General features: G+C 34.7%; 1 protein-coding gene across 1 annotated transcript; it reads left to right on the forward strand.

The window, feature by feature from the left end:
- The first annotated feature begins 321 nt into the window (after positions 1-321).
- Positions 322-18,353, forward strand: LOC110110755 (calcium-dependent protein kinase 2). Its single transcript, XM_020842376.2, has 10 exons — positions 322-509; positions 613-676; positions 766-1,498; positions 16,002-16,145; positions 16,224-16,376; positions 16,458-16,570; positions 16,647-16,814; positions 16,901-17,028; positions 17,750-17,849; positions 17,930-18,353. The coding sequence occupies exons 3-10, from the start codon at positions 775-777 to the stop codon at positions 18,002-18,004; spliced, it is 1,605 nt and encodes a 534-aa protein (XP_020698035.1). The 5' UTR covers positions 322-509; positions 613-676; positions 766-774; the 3' UTR covers positions 18,005-18,353.
- Positions 18,354-20,667: the final 2,314 nt, after the last annotated feature.

The raw sequence follows: 20,667 nt of genomic DNA on the forward strand, positions 1-20,667 counted from the left end.
TGATGACGTATCAATATGCATCTGAACTTTTCATTAATATATCAAAGAGTTGAAGGGGTGATGTTGGCGTCTTATGCTGATAACCTAACTAAAGAATGTATTATATTCAAACCTTATAAGAAAAAAATTTGCGCATCATTTTTTCATACATAAATGCGTGATACATGCAATGATTTTGTACTTTATAATTTACTATATAGCATAGGTGAAATAAAATAAAGAACTAATCTTTGTCCACAGCTCGGCCCATTTTCAATCGTGGGGAGCATACGAAATAAAAATAAAAGAAAATTGCCAATAAATCCATTCATCGGGTAATGATTTCACCTCTATTCCTGGCGGCTATGATTCGGCCTAACGTTTCTTCTTCCATTTTTATTTGATTTAGTTTTTCTTAGCGACTTTTCCCGGATTCTATTAGAATTCCGTTCTGTCCTCCAGAAATATACCAGAATGAATATTTAACGCGCTCCAACGCGGTTATTGGCCATCTATTCTTAGCTTGCAAGGTAATCCCTTTGTGCAATTTATGAGTTTTTTGAAGCTTAGGTCTTCAAGGGGACTTGTTTGAATTAAGATCTTGGTTTCGTCCTTTTCTTCCTTTTTTTTCAGAAATATTGGAGTATCTTTGGTATTTATTCCGGTTGGTTGATTCGGCTGTTGAGAAAAGGGCGAGGTTTGGATCTGGATTTTCTTGATATTTGATTTTCTCTTGAACGAATCAAAATATATTTTTTATTTACTCAAATTCCTTCAATCAAGTAGAAGGAAAAGATGGGAGCTTGCTGCGGCAAAGGGAAGGAAACTAGACCAGCATCAAATGTGTATTCCTATCAGAGGCCACGGCCGCCGCCACAGGCGGTGAAACCCTCACCACCGCCGCCAACTTCTTACCGGCCCGAGGCTCCGCCAACGGGAACTCGTCATTCTCCACCTTCTCCACTAAAGCCAAATCCACCAGTTCCATCACCTAAGCCTGCCCTAACCTATGATACAATTCTTGACAAACCATTTGATGATGTTAGACGCAACTATACTCTTGGCAAGGAGCTTGGCCGGGGACAATTCGGTGTCACCTACCTTTGCACAGAGAATTCCACTGGTCATTCTTATGCCTGCAAGTCCATTTCGAAACGCAAGCTTGTGCATAAAAATGACAAGGAGGATACCAAGAGGGAGATCCAAATCATGCAGCATTTGAGTGGGCAGTCAAATATTGTAGAATTCAAGGGTGCATATGAGGATAAGAATTCAGTTCATCTTGTGATGGAGCTATGTGCAGGTGGTGAGCTTTTTGATCGGATAATTGCGAAAGGGCATTACACGGAGCGCGCAGCTTCGAGCATATGCAGGGATATTGTTAATGTGGTGAATATTTGCCATTTCATGGGTGTGATGCACCGGGATCTTAAGCCTGAGAACTTCTTACTTGCAACAAAAGATGAAGATGCATTGCTTAAGACTACTGATTTTGGGCTCTCAGTTTTTATTGAAGAAGGTGCTATTGTCTCTCCCTTAAAAACTCCAGTTTTACTTGCATATTGTTGCCTTATTACATTGTTCTGGTAGCTCAACAAGAATTTATGCTTTGCTTTATGGAGATTGAAAATTTTAATCATCCTCAACATCATACAGCAGGAGTATTACTCTTTTTTATCATCCCTTTTAAGGTGGGTTGCTTTGAACAAATGCTCGTCTAGGGCAAATTATGAGTTATGTTAAGAAAATCTGCAAAAAAGGGTAACTGAGCAACGGACTAAGGCTGATTTTTAAGCCCTAGAATAAGTTTCACTTGCCTTTTTCCTGATTTATATTAAGCATCTGAACACATGATATTCTTTTTGTATGGGTATTTCATTTAATGCAACCTTATCCTCATATGTTGATGATGTATTATTAGTAGATTATGAACTGATAATCTTCAATTCTGTGTACTATTGTGAATTTTAGTTTTCATTGTTTATTATGAATAACCAGTTAAATGGATGACTACTTCTCACTTAAATAAAACATATAACAGATAATCTGCATGGCTTTCTATTATCTTCATTCTGCCTTCTTGATAGAATTGATGCCATAGGAATTTGTCAATTCTATGTGAGGTTAGATCCTCTAAGTTTTTTGGCAAATTCCTGGGAAGTTAGAGATCAATATGAGCTATGGTATGGTTTTTATCTTCTTGAGTTGAGGAATCTTATTTCCTTTTTTAGCTTGTAGTCCTAGTTTGATGCTTTATCATCCTATTTTGTGCTGCTTTGCTTTTACTGGCAAACCATGAGCCTTTCTTTTGGTTTTGAAGGCTTAAGTTGCTATATGAACAAGATAAATGCTGTTGAATCCATTCAAAATTATTGCATATTTGCATTGCCTTGTTCAATTCTTGATTAAGAGAAATCAAGAGAAGATTGCTAGAATACTTGAATTCCTTGTTTGTTTTGTTTTGGAGGCATTTCAATATCTCATTGTAATTTAAATGTTAAATGTGGACTTGATCCTCCCCCAGATCCTATAGATCCAAAGTTCACGCTTTGGGATTAAGGAGATTTAATGTTCATTTCATTGTATTGAAAGTCCATTTTGCTTGAAATTAGTGAGTCTTACATGAAGTTTGAGAAGCTGTAATACAAACTTATTTGAAGTTAAAGATATTGCTCTTACATATAAGCTCAAGAGAAAACTTTCAACCTCCAAGCAAAGTAATATATCTTTCATTGAATACTTGAGGCAATGAAGGTTTTCTAATTAAAGTCAGATTGCAACTATGATCTAAAAAGAAATTTAATGAATGATGGTGTAGGGATTATAAAGTAAATGTTGAAAAGGAAAGGATCTTTGAGTTTCTTGTAACTTTTAACATACAATTTGATCAAATTCCAGATCTTAGGCAAGGAGATCATGCCCTCTCTTTAATGAAGCAACGAAGGTTTTCCAATTAGAGTCTGCTATGATCTGAAAAGAAATGTAATGAATGATGGTGTAGTGAATCTAAAGTAAATATTGAAAAAAAGGGATCTTTGAGTTTCTTATAACTTTTAATACACAATTTGATCAAATTTCAGATCTTAGCCCCCCCCCCAATAACATACACACGCGCTAACGTTATGACTTGGAGAAGGAAAAGCTGTAATGTAAGAAACACCCAGCCAAGAAGGGTCAACTATGGCAAAAATAAAAACTTAAGGAGGATGTCAGATGACCACTGATCCTTCCAAAATAATGGAGAAAAATTCTACCAAAAAGTCAATTTATGATGCAACTACTGCAAGAAGAATGACATACTAAAGACAGTATTGAAAATTCAATGGAAGACCTCAAGGCTATGGTGGATACAAAGAAAGCCATTCAAATGAACTTGCTCATTTCACAAAATTTGGAGGACTCAAGTCTGGATATATTGACTAGCTAAGGAACCTTCTCAACTCTCTAGAAAAGCTATTAGGGTCATGATTTCTAACTCAAAAGGGTGACATTTGTAATCTTTGTGTTTTAAATGTCTCAAATATTTTCTCCAATACATGGGTAATCAACTCAAGTGCCTTTAACCTCATGAAAATTTCAGCCAATATCATCCAAACCAATCAATCCTAACATGGAGATAAGAAAATCAAAATAACCGATGACTCCTTCACCACTATTTTAGGATAGGGATTTTTTTTCGTACTTCCTTCTCTCACCCTCAATAATATTGGTGAGGACATCAACAGGAGATTCCGGAATGTTTATCATCGGAAGCAGCGCAGAGCGACAGCCTTGATCAGAAGTCTTTATTTTTTATTTATATTTTGTATTAGTGTTTCTTTTATTAGTTGTGACGATTGTACCCTTTATCTGTTTGTGTTTGAGTTGTAGCCCCGAGGGCATTCTTGTCTTTCTTTTCTAATTGTTTGGAGGCCTATATATAAGATCCTCATCTTGTATGAGATATATTGATGAATGAAAAAAAAAAGATTATGTTTTCTCTCTAGAGCTTGTGAGTTCTTGAGTGGTGAAGTCCCAAGGTGTGGGCAAAGCAATACCCATTAGTCGCCGGAAGTGTCCGGGGCTCGTGGTCCGACTCCTCCTCCTCTTACTTCACCGTCGGCCTCCCTAATCCTCTTCACCCGTCGGCCGCCCTTCTCCTGCCCTTCCCCACAGCCGCCACATAGCCCTCCTCCACCGAACACTCTCCCCGCCTCCCATTAGACTTCCGACCTCCCTTCCCTTTCTCCCCCACCGGCCAAGCCCTTTCTTTCCCAAGCCCACCGCCGGCCACATCACCTTCCGCCCCCTCTTAATGTTGAGTTCAATCTTCATTAAGACCTTCTTAATTTAGCCTACATAATTTGGAAAATATTTCATTCTATTTGAAATTCAAATTTTGAATTTTGAATTCTTTCCTAAATTAACCACGTTAAATTATGAAAGTTTTCAAATTGAATCTAATTTAATTTAAAATTAGATTGGACCTCATTATTTTCTTCATAATTTAGTTTCATGATTTAGGAATCCTTATTAACTCCCACAAATCCCTCCCAACCCCATGCATGCTGCCGGCCCCTCTATGGGATCTCCCTCCTCTCTCCTCATTAATCTCTCTTCACTTGAATTTAATTTTCAATTTTCAAATTTCAAATTCTTAAATCCCTTTTCCTATTTTACGAAAATTTGAAATTAATTTCATATTTTATATTACTTTCCCTCTCCAAATCTAAACCCTAATTCCACCAAAATCAAGCCCCTCTTCCCTTTGCCGCCTCTTCTTCCTTTCCGCCTCTTGGAAACCTTCTTGCCTCTTGAACTACACTCCAAGAAAGAAGAAGGCCTCCCTCCATCGACAATCCCCTGGACTAGTGCATAGTCGATTCGGATCATGATTGTGGATTCCTCTACGACAATCTAAGTTTAGTGGATATTCATCAATCCACCTTCTTCGACCTCAATCCATAAGTGAATAACTCCGTAGAAGATTACATAAATCACACCTTATTCACGTTGGCGTCATCAATTGAAGAGCATCTACAATCCGGAAGTTGGCGGATCATTTGGTACCCACCCACGTCTTCTCCCTTTATGGCGAACTTTCATTAGGCTACTACCATAGGTGTCTTCTCAACTTTGGTGGCATCGTTGGCTTGCTAAGATTCTTTCTCGCTAATCCTTACTAGACGAGCTTGAGTGAGGGAAACTCAAGGTGACTTTTCTATTTGTTAACTGTGGGATCTCTTGTTTACAATATTTAAGTTTATCTTTATGATTGAGATCATTCTCAAGTGATTGTTATTCTATCTTGTAATTGATTGCCTTTACATTATTGATAGCCTTAAGTCTAAGCATCTAATCTTGTGAAACATTAGTTTATATTGCAAAGCTTAAATCAATTTTTTTAATAATCTTTAATGCAATTCCTATTGGTTTCACATCAAATATTCTCCATGCTGTCGATCTTATTGTAAATCTTTATATATTTATAAAATAACCCAAGATCAAAACTGCAAGTGATATTCTTTACTGATCGTGTGTCTTTTAGAACTTAACTATGGGGAAGATTATTGGACAAGTTATAGAACAAGATGAGCTATTCCTGCTTGAAGATAACAATAGTTATGACAACCATTAATCTTTTTTGCTTTATGTTAATTTCTTGTAAATACACTATTTGATATTATTATAGATTACGATATTATCCTTTTCAAATTCTCAACTATATGTTTCCCTCTTTATTTAAAAATGTTGAGATTAAAAAATTTAATTATGAAATTTGTGAGATTGCTAAAGATAAACAATATGGGGTATCATTTGAGTGAATCTTGATCTTCTACACTTTTCATGTTAATCCACTACAATTATGGGAGACCCAAAAAAATCCTTAATATCTCTCCTACTATGGAATCTATATTATTTATTGATGATTGCACTTAAATTACATGAATTTATGTTATCAAATAAAAATTTAATGTCAATCATATTCTCTTAACCTTTCTCACTATATTAAAAAATTATTTGGGTTTCAACATTAAAAGATAGTAAGAGTGGTAATGCTGGAGATTATTTTAACCAAACTATATCTCCATTCTTCTACAGAGAAGACATTATTTTCTAATCCTCATATCTCGACCCTTATAAATGGGGTGGCTGAAAGAAAAAAATTAACATCTAATTTAGGTTATCATAACTCTTTTTCCAAAACATGGTCCCCAATGAATATGCAGGTGAAGCTATCTGATAGGTACCACTTGAATATTCCAAGTGATTCCTATCGGATCTTCGCCAAATCACCAATATTTCACTGTTTTCAATAGAAAACAGCCACCAACAATGGAAAAGCTGAGAGAAAAGGGAGAAAACTTTGGAAAAAACAATAGCAAACAATTGTATTCCCCTAGTAGATGATCAAAACCAAAGCAAGATACAATGTTCTTCAATTCGAGAGGAAGAACAACTCTCCAACAATCTCCGGCAACGCCAAGAGCCCAAGCAAGAAAACCTAGAACACAAAACTCTTTTCAAAATCAAGATCCACCCTAATCCCCTCATAACTCCCTATTAATACAATCTAATTCAAATTAAAAGCAAAAGGACTTCTCTACCCTTCCTTCTCCCTCCAAAAACACTTAAACCATGTTTGAATTGCAAGTGGACCCCACCCCAAGCCCCTTTCTCCCTTCCGCCTCTTCTCTATGCCGCCTCCGCCTGAAGAAAACCCGGACCGGCAGGGCCGGTCCAGGCTGGACCGGCATAACACTATCCTAACCTTGATATATTTAGTTGTTAGAGTAATTGATTTCAAAAGTCCACTAAATTACCTCATTGAATTTTTTTAAAGTAATTTCTTCATGAAACTTTCTCCTAATTTATTTTGTTGCATCTTATGTTCACAGAGGAAAAAAGATAAGTCAAATTAATAACAAGAAGGTAAATAGACCCTAGAGCACCTAAGTGTGCTTTCTTTGGATATTCACACTTAAAAATGGTATAAATGCTATCATCTTGCCGCCATAAAATTTCTCATTAAAAAATGCGTGACTTTTAAAATTCTTCTTTAATTATACTTATCTTCAGAGGAAGAACAGTCCAATAGAAGAGAAGTCTGGCTAGCACAACATGTTTTTCTTTGGTTGTTTAGTTACTAATACACAATAAAGACAATAGCTTGATCCCACTAACATTAACATTCCTATTACTAAGCCACTATGGGTCTATATATAGATAACGGTCATCCAAACTCTCTTATAAGTTCAAGACTTAGAATCGTGTCAAGTAACCTTCCATCATCTCCTAATAATGATCTTAATCAACCTATTGTTATATAAATATATACTAAACATTCCCTATACCTCATAATATACATCGTTCGAGAATTTATCTCCTAAATATAAAACCTTTCTTAGAAATATTACTACCATTGAAATTCCACAAACCTTGTTTATGGCATTAGGAAATAATAATTAGGAGAAAAATTATAAATGCGTGATCAAGCTGAAAAAAAAGGAGAAAAATTATGAGGGAAGAGACTAGAAAGAACTAAACTTGGGAGATAATTGAGTTGACTAAAATTGAAAAAAGGACTAGATGATGTAAGTGGATTTTATATTAAAATATAAAGTTGATTGGAATCTAGAAAAATATAATGCTAGGTTAATAGCAAAATGTTATACCTAATGCTGTTGAATGAGCTGCTATGAAATATTTTCTTATGTTGTTAAAATGAATATGATTTGTATAATTATTTAATTGGCTTCTAACTTTTGATGGTCCATGCAATTACATGATATAAAGAATATTTTTATATGGTGATGTAGGAGATGAAGTTTTTTATAAATTCATCACAAGGATTCAACAACTCTTTTTCAAAAAATCATGTGAGTAAATTAATAAAGACACTATATGGCTTAGAATAATCTCTAAGAGCATGGTTTGAAAAATTCGCAAAAGCCATGAGTAGAATGGGATATAGACAAAGCCAAGGAGATCATGAAACACTTAACTAAACATAAAGTGGCAATTCTTATCATTGTTTAAAATTGTGCCAAATGAGGCTCACCTTGAGGCCCGTCTCAGCGCAACTCTGATGAAAAATGCCTCAAGGCTTACGTCTCAAATTTTTTTAATGAGGCATGCACCTCAATTTGACTGAGGCATGCATCGCCTCTTTGGCGTGAGGCGTATGCCTCACCCTATATAACTTATCTAAATCCAAAACTAAGGCCCTGAACAAATCATGTCTTCATGCACCTTCAAGCTGCAACAACTTTCTCTCGACTCCCTCAACCTTCAGCCTGCTGACTTCTTTCCAGCCACCATCGTCTATCACTTGGAAGCCGTGCACTACCACCTCCTTTAAAAATTTTGGAATATTATTTTTATCTTTATGTTAATGAATATTTGGATTTCGATTCTATTTCATGCAATTTATCACTTGCTATTTTATATCTTGTATAATTTTTTGTTCCATATGTTTGTCAATTTGTTACTTCATAGTTCAATAGAGAGTTAACATATCATCCTTTAACATATTGTGTGAGTATTCTATAAAAAATCACTTTTGACCTTTATTTTCACTTGACGCAATTTTGAATTTTGAGGCTTACGCCTCACCTCACAAATGAAAAACACCTCAATACCAAATTGCGCAATTTTAAACCTCGATTTTTACTGTATATGTTAATGATATAATTGTTGTAGGTGATGAAGAAAAAGAATCACTTAGAAAAAACTCATTGTAGAACTTGATATTAAAAAACTTGTCAAATTAAATATTTCCTCATTAGAGAAGTGACCCAATCATGAAAAGATAAATTTATCTTATAGAGAAATATGTCATGGACCAATTAAGAGAAACAAATATGACTAACTGAAAATTGTATGAAACTGTAATAGAACCAAGCCATAAACTAGATACTAAGGGTGTCAAAACTGATCAATGGGTTGGGTTCAGGTCTAACCTGAATTAACCCGGGTTTAAATGTGTTGGCCCCAACCCGACCTGGGTTTGCAAACATGTTAGGAATTCCAACCCAGACTCGATCCAACCCGCGAACTTGCCACTGCAGATGTCGTGCACTTAGTTTGAACGCGAACGCAAGTGCGCTGTGTGCGAGTGACTGAGCGGGAACACGCAGTAGGGCTAGGGCAAGACCGCACCATGTAGGATGAGGGATCTAGCGACTAATGCGAACATGTTGGCATGAACGGGAACACGCAGGCAAGGCAAGCTCGGGTTGCGCGGCCGTAGGAGAGACGAGCGCAAGCTGCTGCTAGGGGCCTGCAAGGTTGAGTCACGACTCGCGAGCACGGGCGCAGTGGTCGAACCTTTAGGGCTGGTGCTGGTGCGCCGGTGCGGGGCAGCGGGTGCGGGACGCGGACGCCGATTGCGGGGTATATCCATGTCATATTTGAAATTTCGGATCAACCCGAACCCAACCCGTATGGCAAACGGATTGACCCGAACCCAGAATTTTCCTAATCGGGTTTCAGATCGTGTCAAATATTGACACCACTACTAGATACTAATGAAGATGGAACTAAAGTTGTCAAAAGATGATATCAAGGATTAGTTTGAAAACTAATCTACTTATCTCATTCTCGTCTGAAGTGGCAAGTTTTACAATTCATGCTTAAAGACAAGAAATGCTATTGTTAGACTGCCTATAGAGTCATCAGGTTTTTAAAATATAATATGGAAAAATGAATTCTGAAAAAAATGTGTGAAAATCTAAAACTAAATAGCCATGTTGTGCTAATTATGTGGTATCACTTGTAGATGAAAATCAATTTCAGGTTATTGCACATTCATTAAAAGAAATTTTACAACATGGAGTTAAAAATTACTCGCAGTCTTTTAATTTCAAGTGCAGAATTTAAGTTTAGAGCAATTACTCAAGGTATTGTGAACTTTTGTTAAAGATTATGCCATAAAATCTAAAGATTAAATACAAGGATCTATAAAGTTATATTGTGATTACAAATCTGTAATTAGCATTGCCTATAATTTAGTTCAATATGACTGAACAATCTAAAGGTCGGCTGGCATTCCATAAAGGAAAAGCTGGAGATTGAGTTGATTTGTACTCTTTACGTTAATAGGCAATCAATTCCTATATATTCACTAAAAGCCTTTGAAATCATTCAATCAAAAATGTTCCGAGCACACTTGGAATGGTAGATCTCAACCATCTTGTTTGAGGGGAATGTTAAAGAATGTCCGGTGCAGCCTTACCAACAATTGAAACAATTTCAGGAGAAAATTATAGGTAATTTTATGCTAGAATGGAATTTATGAAACTATGATTGGCAGTTCGACTAGTTAAAATTGTCAGACAAGAATTTGAGGAGGCCCACAAATCCAAAGATTGCTAGCGGATATGGAGATTTGGAGCACATAGATTCATGAAGCTTTAGAAAACATTTTTAATTTGTAATCATTGCTCTTTCTAAAATTGTATAGGCAGCTCTGTGTACATACCATTTGAATGTATAATAATGCAAGTAAGCATTTTCTATTATCCATTTTTTATATATTATGATGACATCATTATCTATTATACCATTGTTACTAGGAAATAAACCTGAATGGGTTCAAAGAGTTGAACCATTATGATTATAAATGTTAAAAAACTTTTAATCAAAATGAATCTTTTTACTTTTTTGAGTGATGAATTTTCAATATACAATCATATCATGTTTAATCACTCATGAAGAAGTTTTTGCTTCTTGCTCTGGCCACCTATTGCCTTAAGTAAGAGGACTCACAATTTGTGCTTGTATTTAATGTTATAGTCTAACTTAGTAGGTAATGTGTTTGATGGAAATAATCAAGCCAAGTTGAGGAGCAATTCAAGATTTGGATGTGAACGGTTATGAGCATGTAATGTAATAAGTCTATTTCACTCTTTTGAAATAAAAAACCTTTTCATTTCTTGCTAATGTTTGGCATGTGAGAACCTTAATTTAACTATCATGATATGGAATTGAATACTAGTATTAATTTATTTCAAACTGATAATGCTCTTGACTATTTTAATCGCACATTATCATCTTTCTTTTATATAGAAATTATCATCCACCAATCCTTTTGTCCTGACACTCTCCAATAAAATGGAGTGGCGGAAAAAAAAATCGCCATCTTCTGCAAATCACTAGGATTATTCTTTTCTATATTTAAGTGCTAAAGTAGGGAGAAACAGTCTTAACTATCACATATCTAATTAATAGAATACTTTCAAGAGTGATTGACTTAAAAATTTCTTTAGATTATAAATCTAAATTCTTTCTCATAAATAACTCCTACAAAATTTCACCAAAAATCTTTAGGTGCATTGCTTATCTCCACATCTACAAACAACCCAAGGATACATTTAATTTTAGTGCCTTCAAATATGTTTTTATTAGGTATTCTTCCACTTAAAAATAACATAAGTGTTATCATTCTATAATAAAAAATGCCTTTTTTGAAAAGATACCATCTTTGATGAGGAGCGAAATTTTTTCAATCAAATTCATATTTAAGGGAAGACCTCTGTTAGACCGATCAATTTAATTGGGAGGGAATTAGGAAGTTTCCTAATCAAGAGGGAGTTGTTTAGACTTTTTGGGAATGGAGTATTGATGGACCGGCGGTTGAGCCGGTGGGCCCCACTAGGGTGGACGAAGGGTAAGAAGAGAGAGGTGGAATTGTTTATGAAAGTTTTAATTACAATTGAGAGGGAATTTATTAGGAAAAGAAATCTAATTTGAATTCAAATCTAAAAGAAAATTATTTAGGAAAAGTCATGGGAGTTAATATTCATTATGTAAGGAGGAATCAAGAAAAATTGTTTAGGAAAGTTTTAATTACAATTTGGAGAGAATTAATTAGGGAATGATATCTAATTTGAATTCAAATCTAAGAGGAAATTATTTAGGGAAATTTGGGAGGGAATTAAGGGAGCCTATTAAAGGCTAACTCTGGGGTGATTTCAGGTTATGTTTTGAGTTTGCTGAAATTAAAATTTCTTAGGTTGTGATGGCTCTAACCACTGGCTAGCGATTCGGGAGAGACGAATCTTTCTCTCCCATTGAAGATCCACTTGTATCTTGCTATTTCTTTCATATTTATTGCAATAAAAATAGTTTTGGTGTTTTCTTCCTAATTTTGGGACTATGTTGGCAAGGAAAGTTGATGCCTTTGGAAGAGTGTCTTAAAGGAAAAGTTGGCCAACGTAAATCGGCATTTGATGACAGAAATGTCATCAATGGAGGAAAAAATTTTCAACCTAGAAGGAATGATAAAGGTGTTGGATCTTCACGTCAAAGGACATTATTAGCATCAACGACGTTCAATTCCTATTGAGCAGAGCTGTCAACAAATCATGAATAAATTTGCTAGAGTGGCTGAATCTGATGCAAAATTTTGTTTAATAAATTATGCTTATATTGGGAAAATTTTCTAAGCCTCTATAGTTTCTCAATCTCAAGTGAACAAGAATTCAATGACCTCACCTATGGTGAATATGATTATTTTCAGCTCAATATTACCGGTTACATTGATAGATGACATGGATGTGATTTTGGAGATACTCCAAAGAGGGGAAAGGGTGAAAGAATGATATTTTTGGTGGAGTTATAGTTTGGAAGGCGAAGAAGATAGGGAGAAGATAGATGCACTATATATGGTTCAGCCACTCCTACATCAGTATCAAGTGTTGTTCCAGCCAGTTCATGGGTTGCCTCCTCGCAGGAACACGAGCATGTTATCATCTTGAATGAAGTAGTCTCACCTATTAGTGTTAGTCCGTATCGTTATCATCTAATTTTAGAGTCATTATTCAAGGAATTTGCAAGCTTTTTATCGATCAAAATTGTCTTTAAATGTTTAAAAATTAAATGAAAATGACCAATGAGGATATACTATGATAATAAATCTATCATTTGTATTGGTCATAATTCAATACAACACGATCGTACCAAGCATGTGGACGTAGATAGGCATTTAATGAAAGAGGAACTAGAAAGTGGGTAGATTTGTACTCTTTATGTTTCAATAGTAAATCAATTTGCTGACATTTTCATTAAATGACTCTGAACCTCATATTCAAAAATATTGTAACCAAACTTTGAACGGTATATTTAAACCATTCAGTTTGATGGAGAGTGTTGAAAGACCTTGGACTCCCAAGTCAACCAATCTTGTTAAGGATTCTTGAGCACACGAATTAATAGTACTAATGGTTGGATTGATCCTCTTATAATTTTTAAATAGCAATATGTGTACCTCCCCTTCCTCTTCTAGTTGCCGGTTCTTCTTGGGGACTTTTTTTTTATAATTAGTTTTGATTTATTTTCATTATAAGACTTTTGGAAAAGTCTATTTATACTTTCACACTTTGTATAGGTTCAAGTAATAAAATTAAAAACAGTTTTTTTTATTTCTACTTTTATATATAAACTTGAAATATGTTTCTAGGAACTAAAACTAATTATCTATTACGCATTAGTAATTATTCCATCAAGGCGAGGCAAGGGAAAATCATCTTCTTCTCTCCTTTTTGTAGTTGTCTCAACTTCTCTCATTGTGGATGGATTTCCTGCACGCGTTGTTATTGCCTTATAGTAGATGCCTTTCTTGTTTTGTCAGGTGGTGGAGTAAACGATGGTTGTGCTACTTTGCAACAAGAGTTTCGAAAGCAACCATCATGGCCGTTTATTTCTTTATTGTAAAATTGCTACAAATCAAAATTGACATGCATTCTATATTTGGAAATCAAATTTTTATGGGTCAATTAGGCAAATATTTTAAAGAGTCTCATGAATCATATGTGATCTAAATATTCCCTAGAAGCTCCTTAGGTGCAATGATATCACAATGGTGGTTTCCTGACCGTCACTTAGGTGTTATTTTAACCATGAAGGGAAACTTCTCGTATGAAAACATCATATTTCTTTTATCTCTCTTAATATCTCAGCAAAGCTCAAACTAGTTAATGTTTGATAGGTGCTTTGGTCTAAGGAAACTGTAAAGCAACTGGCAATGATTACAGGTCCATAAAAAGTCTGTTTGGTATTAAGATCATAATTTGATATGTTTTCTTCTTTTTCTGAAAGAGATGCTAGAGCTTACAATTAGGCTATGAATATGATTTTAAAATCAATCCTTCTTTGTCAATAATTTGTGTTACGTTGTGTTATACCCAAAATGAAAATATAATTTCAGAATTAACGCCAAATGGCTAAAATGAAAATGTGCCTTGGGAGTTGTGTTATAAGAAGATATCATGGAGGCTTAAAGGAATATTTTATAAGCTTACAATTAGGCTAGTGATGTATGAATCCAAATGTTGAGTTGTAAAAAAGTCAATGTTAATTAAGTTGGGCATTGTAGAAATGTTAATATCAAGATATAGTGCGATAAAATTAGAAGAAATAAATTATGAAATGAGTATATTAGAGAGAAGGTTGGAGTGTCTATTAAAGATAAATGTGACTAAAAATAGACTTAGCTAGTCTTGACAATATGCAAGGAAGCATATCAAATATGTCTGTTAAATTTGTTGCTAAAATTAATATAGGAGGATTAGGAAGAAAATCGGGTACACCTAAAGTTTACATGAATAGAGGTTGTTCAAAATATTTTGAGAAGAATGCGTACAATATCCTAGACATTACTGGACTTGAACGAATAGGGATTCATAATGTGATAGGAAGTGGATATAATTCCTCGAAATCAGCGAACGACAATTAGAAATTAGGAAGATGAACACATCAAAACTCTTTTTATTTCAAGATATATGAAAGAAAATAGTAAGATACAGTTAGATCTTCAATTGGAGAGGAAGATCCGGCTCTCCCAAATCCGTAGTCGGCGGCTAGAACCCTCACAACCTAAGAAATTCTAATTTCAGAAAACTCAAAACATAATCTTGAAATCACCCTATTGTTAGCCTTAAATAGGCTCCCCTAATGCCCTCCCAGTTTCTTTTTAGTACTCATGAAGAGTAGAAGGGGTCCATGCATGCATAGAGATTTACGTTGTATATCTTCGTTGCTGCTAAAAAAAAAAAAGGTATGTCATATATGTGAAAGTAACGTGGTAGCAGCACAATACCAAATGAAGCCCAAGACATGCAGTGACGAATTTATGTTACAATTATGATATAAACTTCGACTGAAGTACAACCTGTTTTTTTTTTTTTTTTTTTTTTTTTTTTTTTGTCTATTATCCAATTTGAAAAGGCTTGTATTTACTTGACATCAGCCATTTCCATCCTTTGAGTTTGAGTATTATTGTGATGTGATGTTCCTTGATTTACTGGTACAGGACTAAGATTGCTTATCATTCTTCCACTGTCCCTAAGTATGCTGCATTTTTACAAAACTTACCATCATCCAGTGATTGTATGGTATGCCAATAATTGAAAAATGTCAATATTAAAGATATTTGACCATAGTAACTATCCATTATTAGATCCAATTAGTAGATGTCATAGCAAGCATTATTCTTACAAGTGCATGCTTGAGGGATATTGTTAGTATTAGTGAGGTTGCTAGTTTATGAGTTGTAACTCAGGGAACCTTCTTCACTTCTGAGTTTGTCGTGCACAAGTTAATCCTTTCCAAGTATCATCTTGAACTTAGACAGATATATGTTTCCTGCTATAATCATGTTCTCTCCATTAACAGTTCAAATTGTTATGCTTAATAGATGAACTTATATTGTACTTTCTGCTATTTTCTCACTTGGTTCAAAGCAAATCAAAATCCACAGGACACTTGAAGTTATAAATTTTGAGATAAGATTCTAAAATTATTTAAAGTAGTTGGTTGGAAGGAATCCTACTATGAATTTCAAAGTAATGGACAGGTTGATTTTATTTTCACTCATTTCTGATATAGAAGTCAAGTTTCATTAAAAGCATTTCAAAATTTTTTCTATTTTTTCTCAATTATGATATTGATATGCTTCTCGTTCTGCTTTTGTAATTCTTCTATAATGAGGCTTTTACTTTTCTAAAATCAGTGTTCATGATATTTCATTAACACCATTACAGGAAAAGTGTACAGAGATATTGTTGGAAGCGCGTATTATGTTGCTCCTGAAGTTCTAAAACGTAGCTACGGGAAAGAAATAGATATCTGGAGTGCTGGCGTTATTTTGTACATTCTTCTCAGTGGTGTTCCTCCTTTCTGGGCAGGTCACATCTCATTGCTACTGGTTATCATATCATGCATGTGTTGTAGTATTATTTTCTACTAAAATTTCCCATTTTCAGAAACCGAAAAAGGAATATTTGATGCTATCTTGAAAGGTGATATTGACTTTGTCAGTGAACCCTGGCCTTCTATTTCTAGCAGTGCCAAGGATCTAGTTAGGAAGATGCTTACCCAGGATCCTAGAAAGAGAATTACCTCTGCTCAAGTTCTTGGTAAATTTGTTTACAGCATTCTATTTCTTACAGCAGCCTCAAAAAATGTGTTCCTTGACTGCTTGACTTGTTGTATTACAGAGCATCCTTGGATCAAAGGTGGAGAGGCATCTGATAAACCCATAGATAGTGCAGTTCTTTCTAGGATGAAGCAATTCCGGGCAATGAACAAACTAAAGAAATTGGCCTTGAAGGTTGGATATACAAATTTCGCATGGTTAATACCAGCTTCTCATAAAATTCTAATACATGAAAAAAACAAAAATGTAGGTTATTGCTGAGAGTCTATCTGAGGAAGAAATTAAGGGGCTGAAGCAAATGTTTTCGAATTTGGACACCGACAAAAGTGGCAGCATCACATATGAAGAACTGAAGACTGGTTTAGCACGGCTTGGTTCGAAGCTTTCTGAAGCTGAAGTAAAACAGCTTATGGATGCTGTAAGTTGATCTAGATGACATCGTTAGCCGTTATTGCTGTTTAGCAACAACATTTTTGAATACTTGAACATTTTAATCTCTTTCAGGCTGATGTGGATGGTAATGGAACCATCGACTACATTGAGTTTATCACCGCCACAATGCACAGGCACAAGCTGGAAAGGGATGAGAACTTATATAGTGCCTTTCAGTATTTTGATAAGGATGATAGCGGGTGAGTCTGTTGCTAATTATTAGTTCTTTTATTTGTGATAGTAAACTGCAGGGTTGGTTGGTGTCATACCTTGCCTATATAGTTATTTATGTATTGATGTCTTTTTTCTAACATATGCACATGTAAAATATGATATTTGGCATTCATACGCTATGGTGGGAATGGTTCTTATTATCAGTCAACAACGACAACAACAATATCAAGCCTTTGTCCCACTACGTGGGGTCAGTTACATGAATTTTTTTTCACCATTGTGTCAAGTTAAAAATTAAATTCTCATTTAAATCTAATAAAGAAAGATCATTTCTAATATTTTCTAACCAAGTCTTTTTAGGTCTATCTCTACCTTTCTTAACATAAGTCAAGTCTAACACCTCAACTTTCCTAACCGGGTCATCAGAAGTCCTCCGTTTAATGTGACCAAACCATCTAAAACGACTCTCTCTAATCTTATCTTTCACTGGAGCTACTCCAACATTTTCATGTATATGCTAATTTCATATCCTATCTCTAAGGGTAAAGCCACTCATCCACCTAAGCATACTCATCCCTGCAACACTTAACTTAGTATTATGCTTCTCTTTTATTATCAGTCATTGGGACAAAAACGGCATATTGCAGCCTGTAATCATTATTTGCCATTATCATCATTGTTGTAGTAATCATCATCATCATCATTAGCCTTATCCCAACTATTTTTAAAAATCATCATTTTTTATAGGTTTATTACAAGGGATGAACTTGAAACGGCATTGGAGGAGCATGGTATGGGCGATGCAGCCACAATAAAGGAAATAATATCAGAGGTTGACGCAGACAATGTAAGTGTTCAAACTCTTTCAGTGTAGTTCGGTTGGCTTGTGTACTGTAATTTCTGAAATCGATCCTGTTATAACTGCAGGATGGCAGGATCAACTACGAAGAATTCTGCGCAATGATGAGAAGTGGATTTCAGCAACCAGCTAAGATTATTTAGTGCCCTCTCTGATGGTAAATACAAGTTTTTTCTTAGTTATCTCGCACTGAACTAGAACAAAGACATGCTATTTCTTCTTCCATTTGAGATCGGAAATGGTACAGAAATGAGATTCTGTTTTTGTATCAAATGAATGAATTGTACTTAGCCGTTAGGTGTAAATTAGTATGGGTTCTTTTTTCATTTTATGCTGCTCTGAGATATGAGCTTCTGAATAAAGAAAGCTCTGAAATATGAGCCTGCTTCTTGCTTTTCCTATTTTTTTGTCAATGGATTTTGTCTTCAGTGACTTATTTACTGTTGTTCGTCTAATGTTTCTTGTACAATGAAGAGTTGATCTTACTTTTAACTTATGAAAGCTCTTCCATTTGATATATATATATATATATATATATAAGCACATGAAATTTAATGATGTTTGAACCTCAAATAGCCTATAAAAGCTTCTAATTACACTTTGAATGATTAATTTAACACTATTTGAACTCCTATTAAAGTGTTTTTAGTTTATAGATTTTGTCTTGTCCAATCACATTATCTCAACTATATATTCATTAAAAATGAAGATCATATATTCTTATAAACAATTCTTAAAATTTTTAATCCAAATATTGGGGCTTTGTATGCTGAAAATTGTATTAGAAGTTAGTGTCATACTCATTCTTCTTCAAGAGGTGCCAGTTTTTTTTTTTTTTTTTTAGAAAAAATTAGGCTTAGCCTGTGCCTCTGAAATAATGATGCCGCCTTCTTTGCTTCTTCCTATTTTTTTGTCAATGGATTTTGTCTCTTTCAAGTAGACTTAATTTACTGTTGTTCGTCTAATGTTTCTTGTACAATGAAGAGTTGATCTTACTTTAACTTTAGTGAAAGGCTCTTCCATTTGAATATATATATAAGTATATATATATAAATATATATATATATATTATATATATATATATATATATTTATAAGTTCTTGCAGATTCTGATTTGTACATATTTTGCAGGAAAGGAAAAAAATTAATGGATCTGTTTCGTTGGAAGTAGTTGAAATTAGTTTTGATGAAGATCCTATTCACCAAGAATCATATGCCTATACTCTATCTATAGTCTATAAATAAATTTGAACTCAGAGTGCGATCATATTAGCATCAATGCATCGCGATACTCGATTTAGAAATTCTTGCCAGTTAAAATATATTTGGGAGCAGGTAGAAATCTAGGCAAGAGTGTAGTTGACATTCTGAAAAAAATTCATCGTGTTTGCCACCCTTAAAAAAATTACTAAAAAAAATATTTAAATTTCAAAATTAATGCTAAAAATAAATTTGAAATATGCTTAAAAAAGTAAACTTTTTTGAAATTATGATTTTTTAATGTGGAAGGTAAAATAAGAAATCCAGTTTAAACACTTTTAATTAATTAATTTATATTCATATAAAATTTTTATGTTTTTTTTTATGAGCAAATAGTATATAGGCATGGCATTACATTAAACTGCCTTTTTGTTTTTTTATGATGGTGCCCTTTTATTACTAATCTTGAATCTGAACTTTCCTGACGCTACAATTATGAACCCTTTAATCCGTCCATAGAAGTTCTCTCCAATATCTCTTGGGCATGAAATTTATCAAAATTTTTCTTAATATAAGACCAAATGGAAAGTAGATAAGCCACGTGGTAACCATATATTTTTGATAAATTTATTCATGTTTTATTTTAAATTCTCTAAGACTGAGTGGAATATGCTTAAAGTTATAAGGTAAGATTTAAAATTTTTAAAGTTTTTTAGGTTATAAAAATTTAGTTTTTTAGCATTCTTTTTTTTTTAAAATAAAAAAAAATTATAGTAAAAAAAATTGTAGCCTATAATTTAAGAATTAAAGCAAAGTAAGAATGTTGTTGCAAAGAGACCATTTGGCTTCTTTTGAATCACAAGATGGAATTCTTGCCTCATGAATTTTTTTGTAAACTAAATTATTTAGCACAGCCATATGTGCTTAGGAATTTGATTAAAAATTTAATAAAACATAGGCCTGACCTCAGGCTGCAATAGTTCCATTATATTAGTTATAGATATAAGAATCTTTCTCTTCTCTACCGTTGATGAATTGTGTATTTACAATATTGCTCAAGGATACATTAAATTGATTTCTCAATATTAATAAAAAATTGGGCATCTTAAAGCTGGGTGACAGTTTAACATCCAATAACGAGATTAGATGTTATAGATAGGTGAAAATAGGTCTGATGATAAAAGGGGTGTTAATATTTGCACGACTACCGAAAATTCAACACGGAGGAAAATTGGGTTGACCCGAACGTCATTTTCAAAAAACAGGCGGGTTCGGGTTCCGGATTCGACCTGTTTGAAAAAATTGGGCCGGTTGGGGTTGACCCGGCCGGAGTTGCCGGGTCAACCGTGAACCCTTTTATTTGAACTGCCCCCGCGAAGCTGCCATGCTGCCCGCCGCAGCGTTGCCCCGTCTGCCCAAAGACCGGGGCCCACGCGGCTGCCGCACACCGCCGTGAAGCTACCGCGCCTGCCAGCGCCCGCAGTCCTAGCCAGCGGTTTGCGGCACTTGCGCTCCCCTAGCACCCACTTTCGCCGCTGCGCAAAACCCTGGGCGCTCGCTAGCCCGCAACCGCCACTTCGCGATGCGCATTCGGTCGCCGCCGCCG

This window comes from Dendrobium catenatum, unplaced genomic scaffold (assembly GCF_001605985.2).
Source record: "Dendrobium catenatum unplaced genomic scaffold, ASM160598v2 fragScaff_scaffold_1199, whole genome shotgun sequence".
Classification (NCBI taxonomy): Eukaryota; Viridiplantae; Streptophyta; class Magnoliopsida; order Asparagales; family Orchidaceae; genus Dendrobium; species Dendrobium catenatum.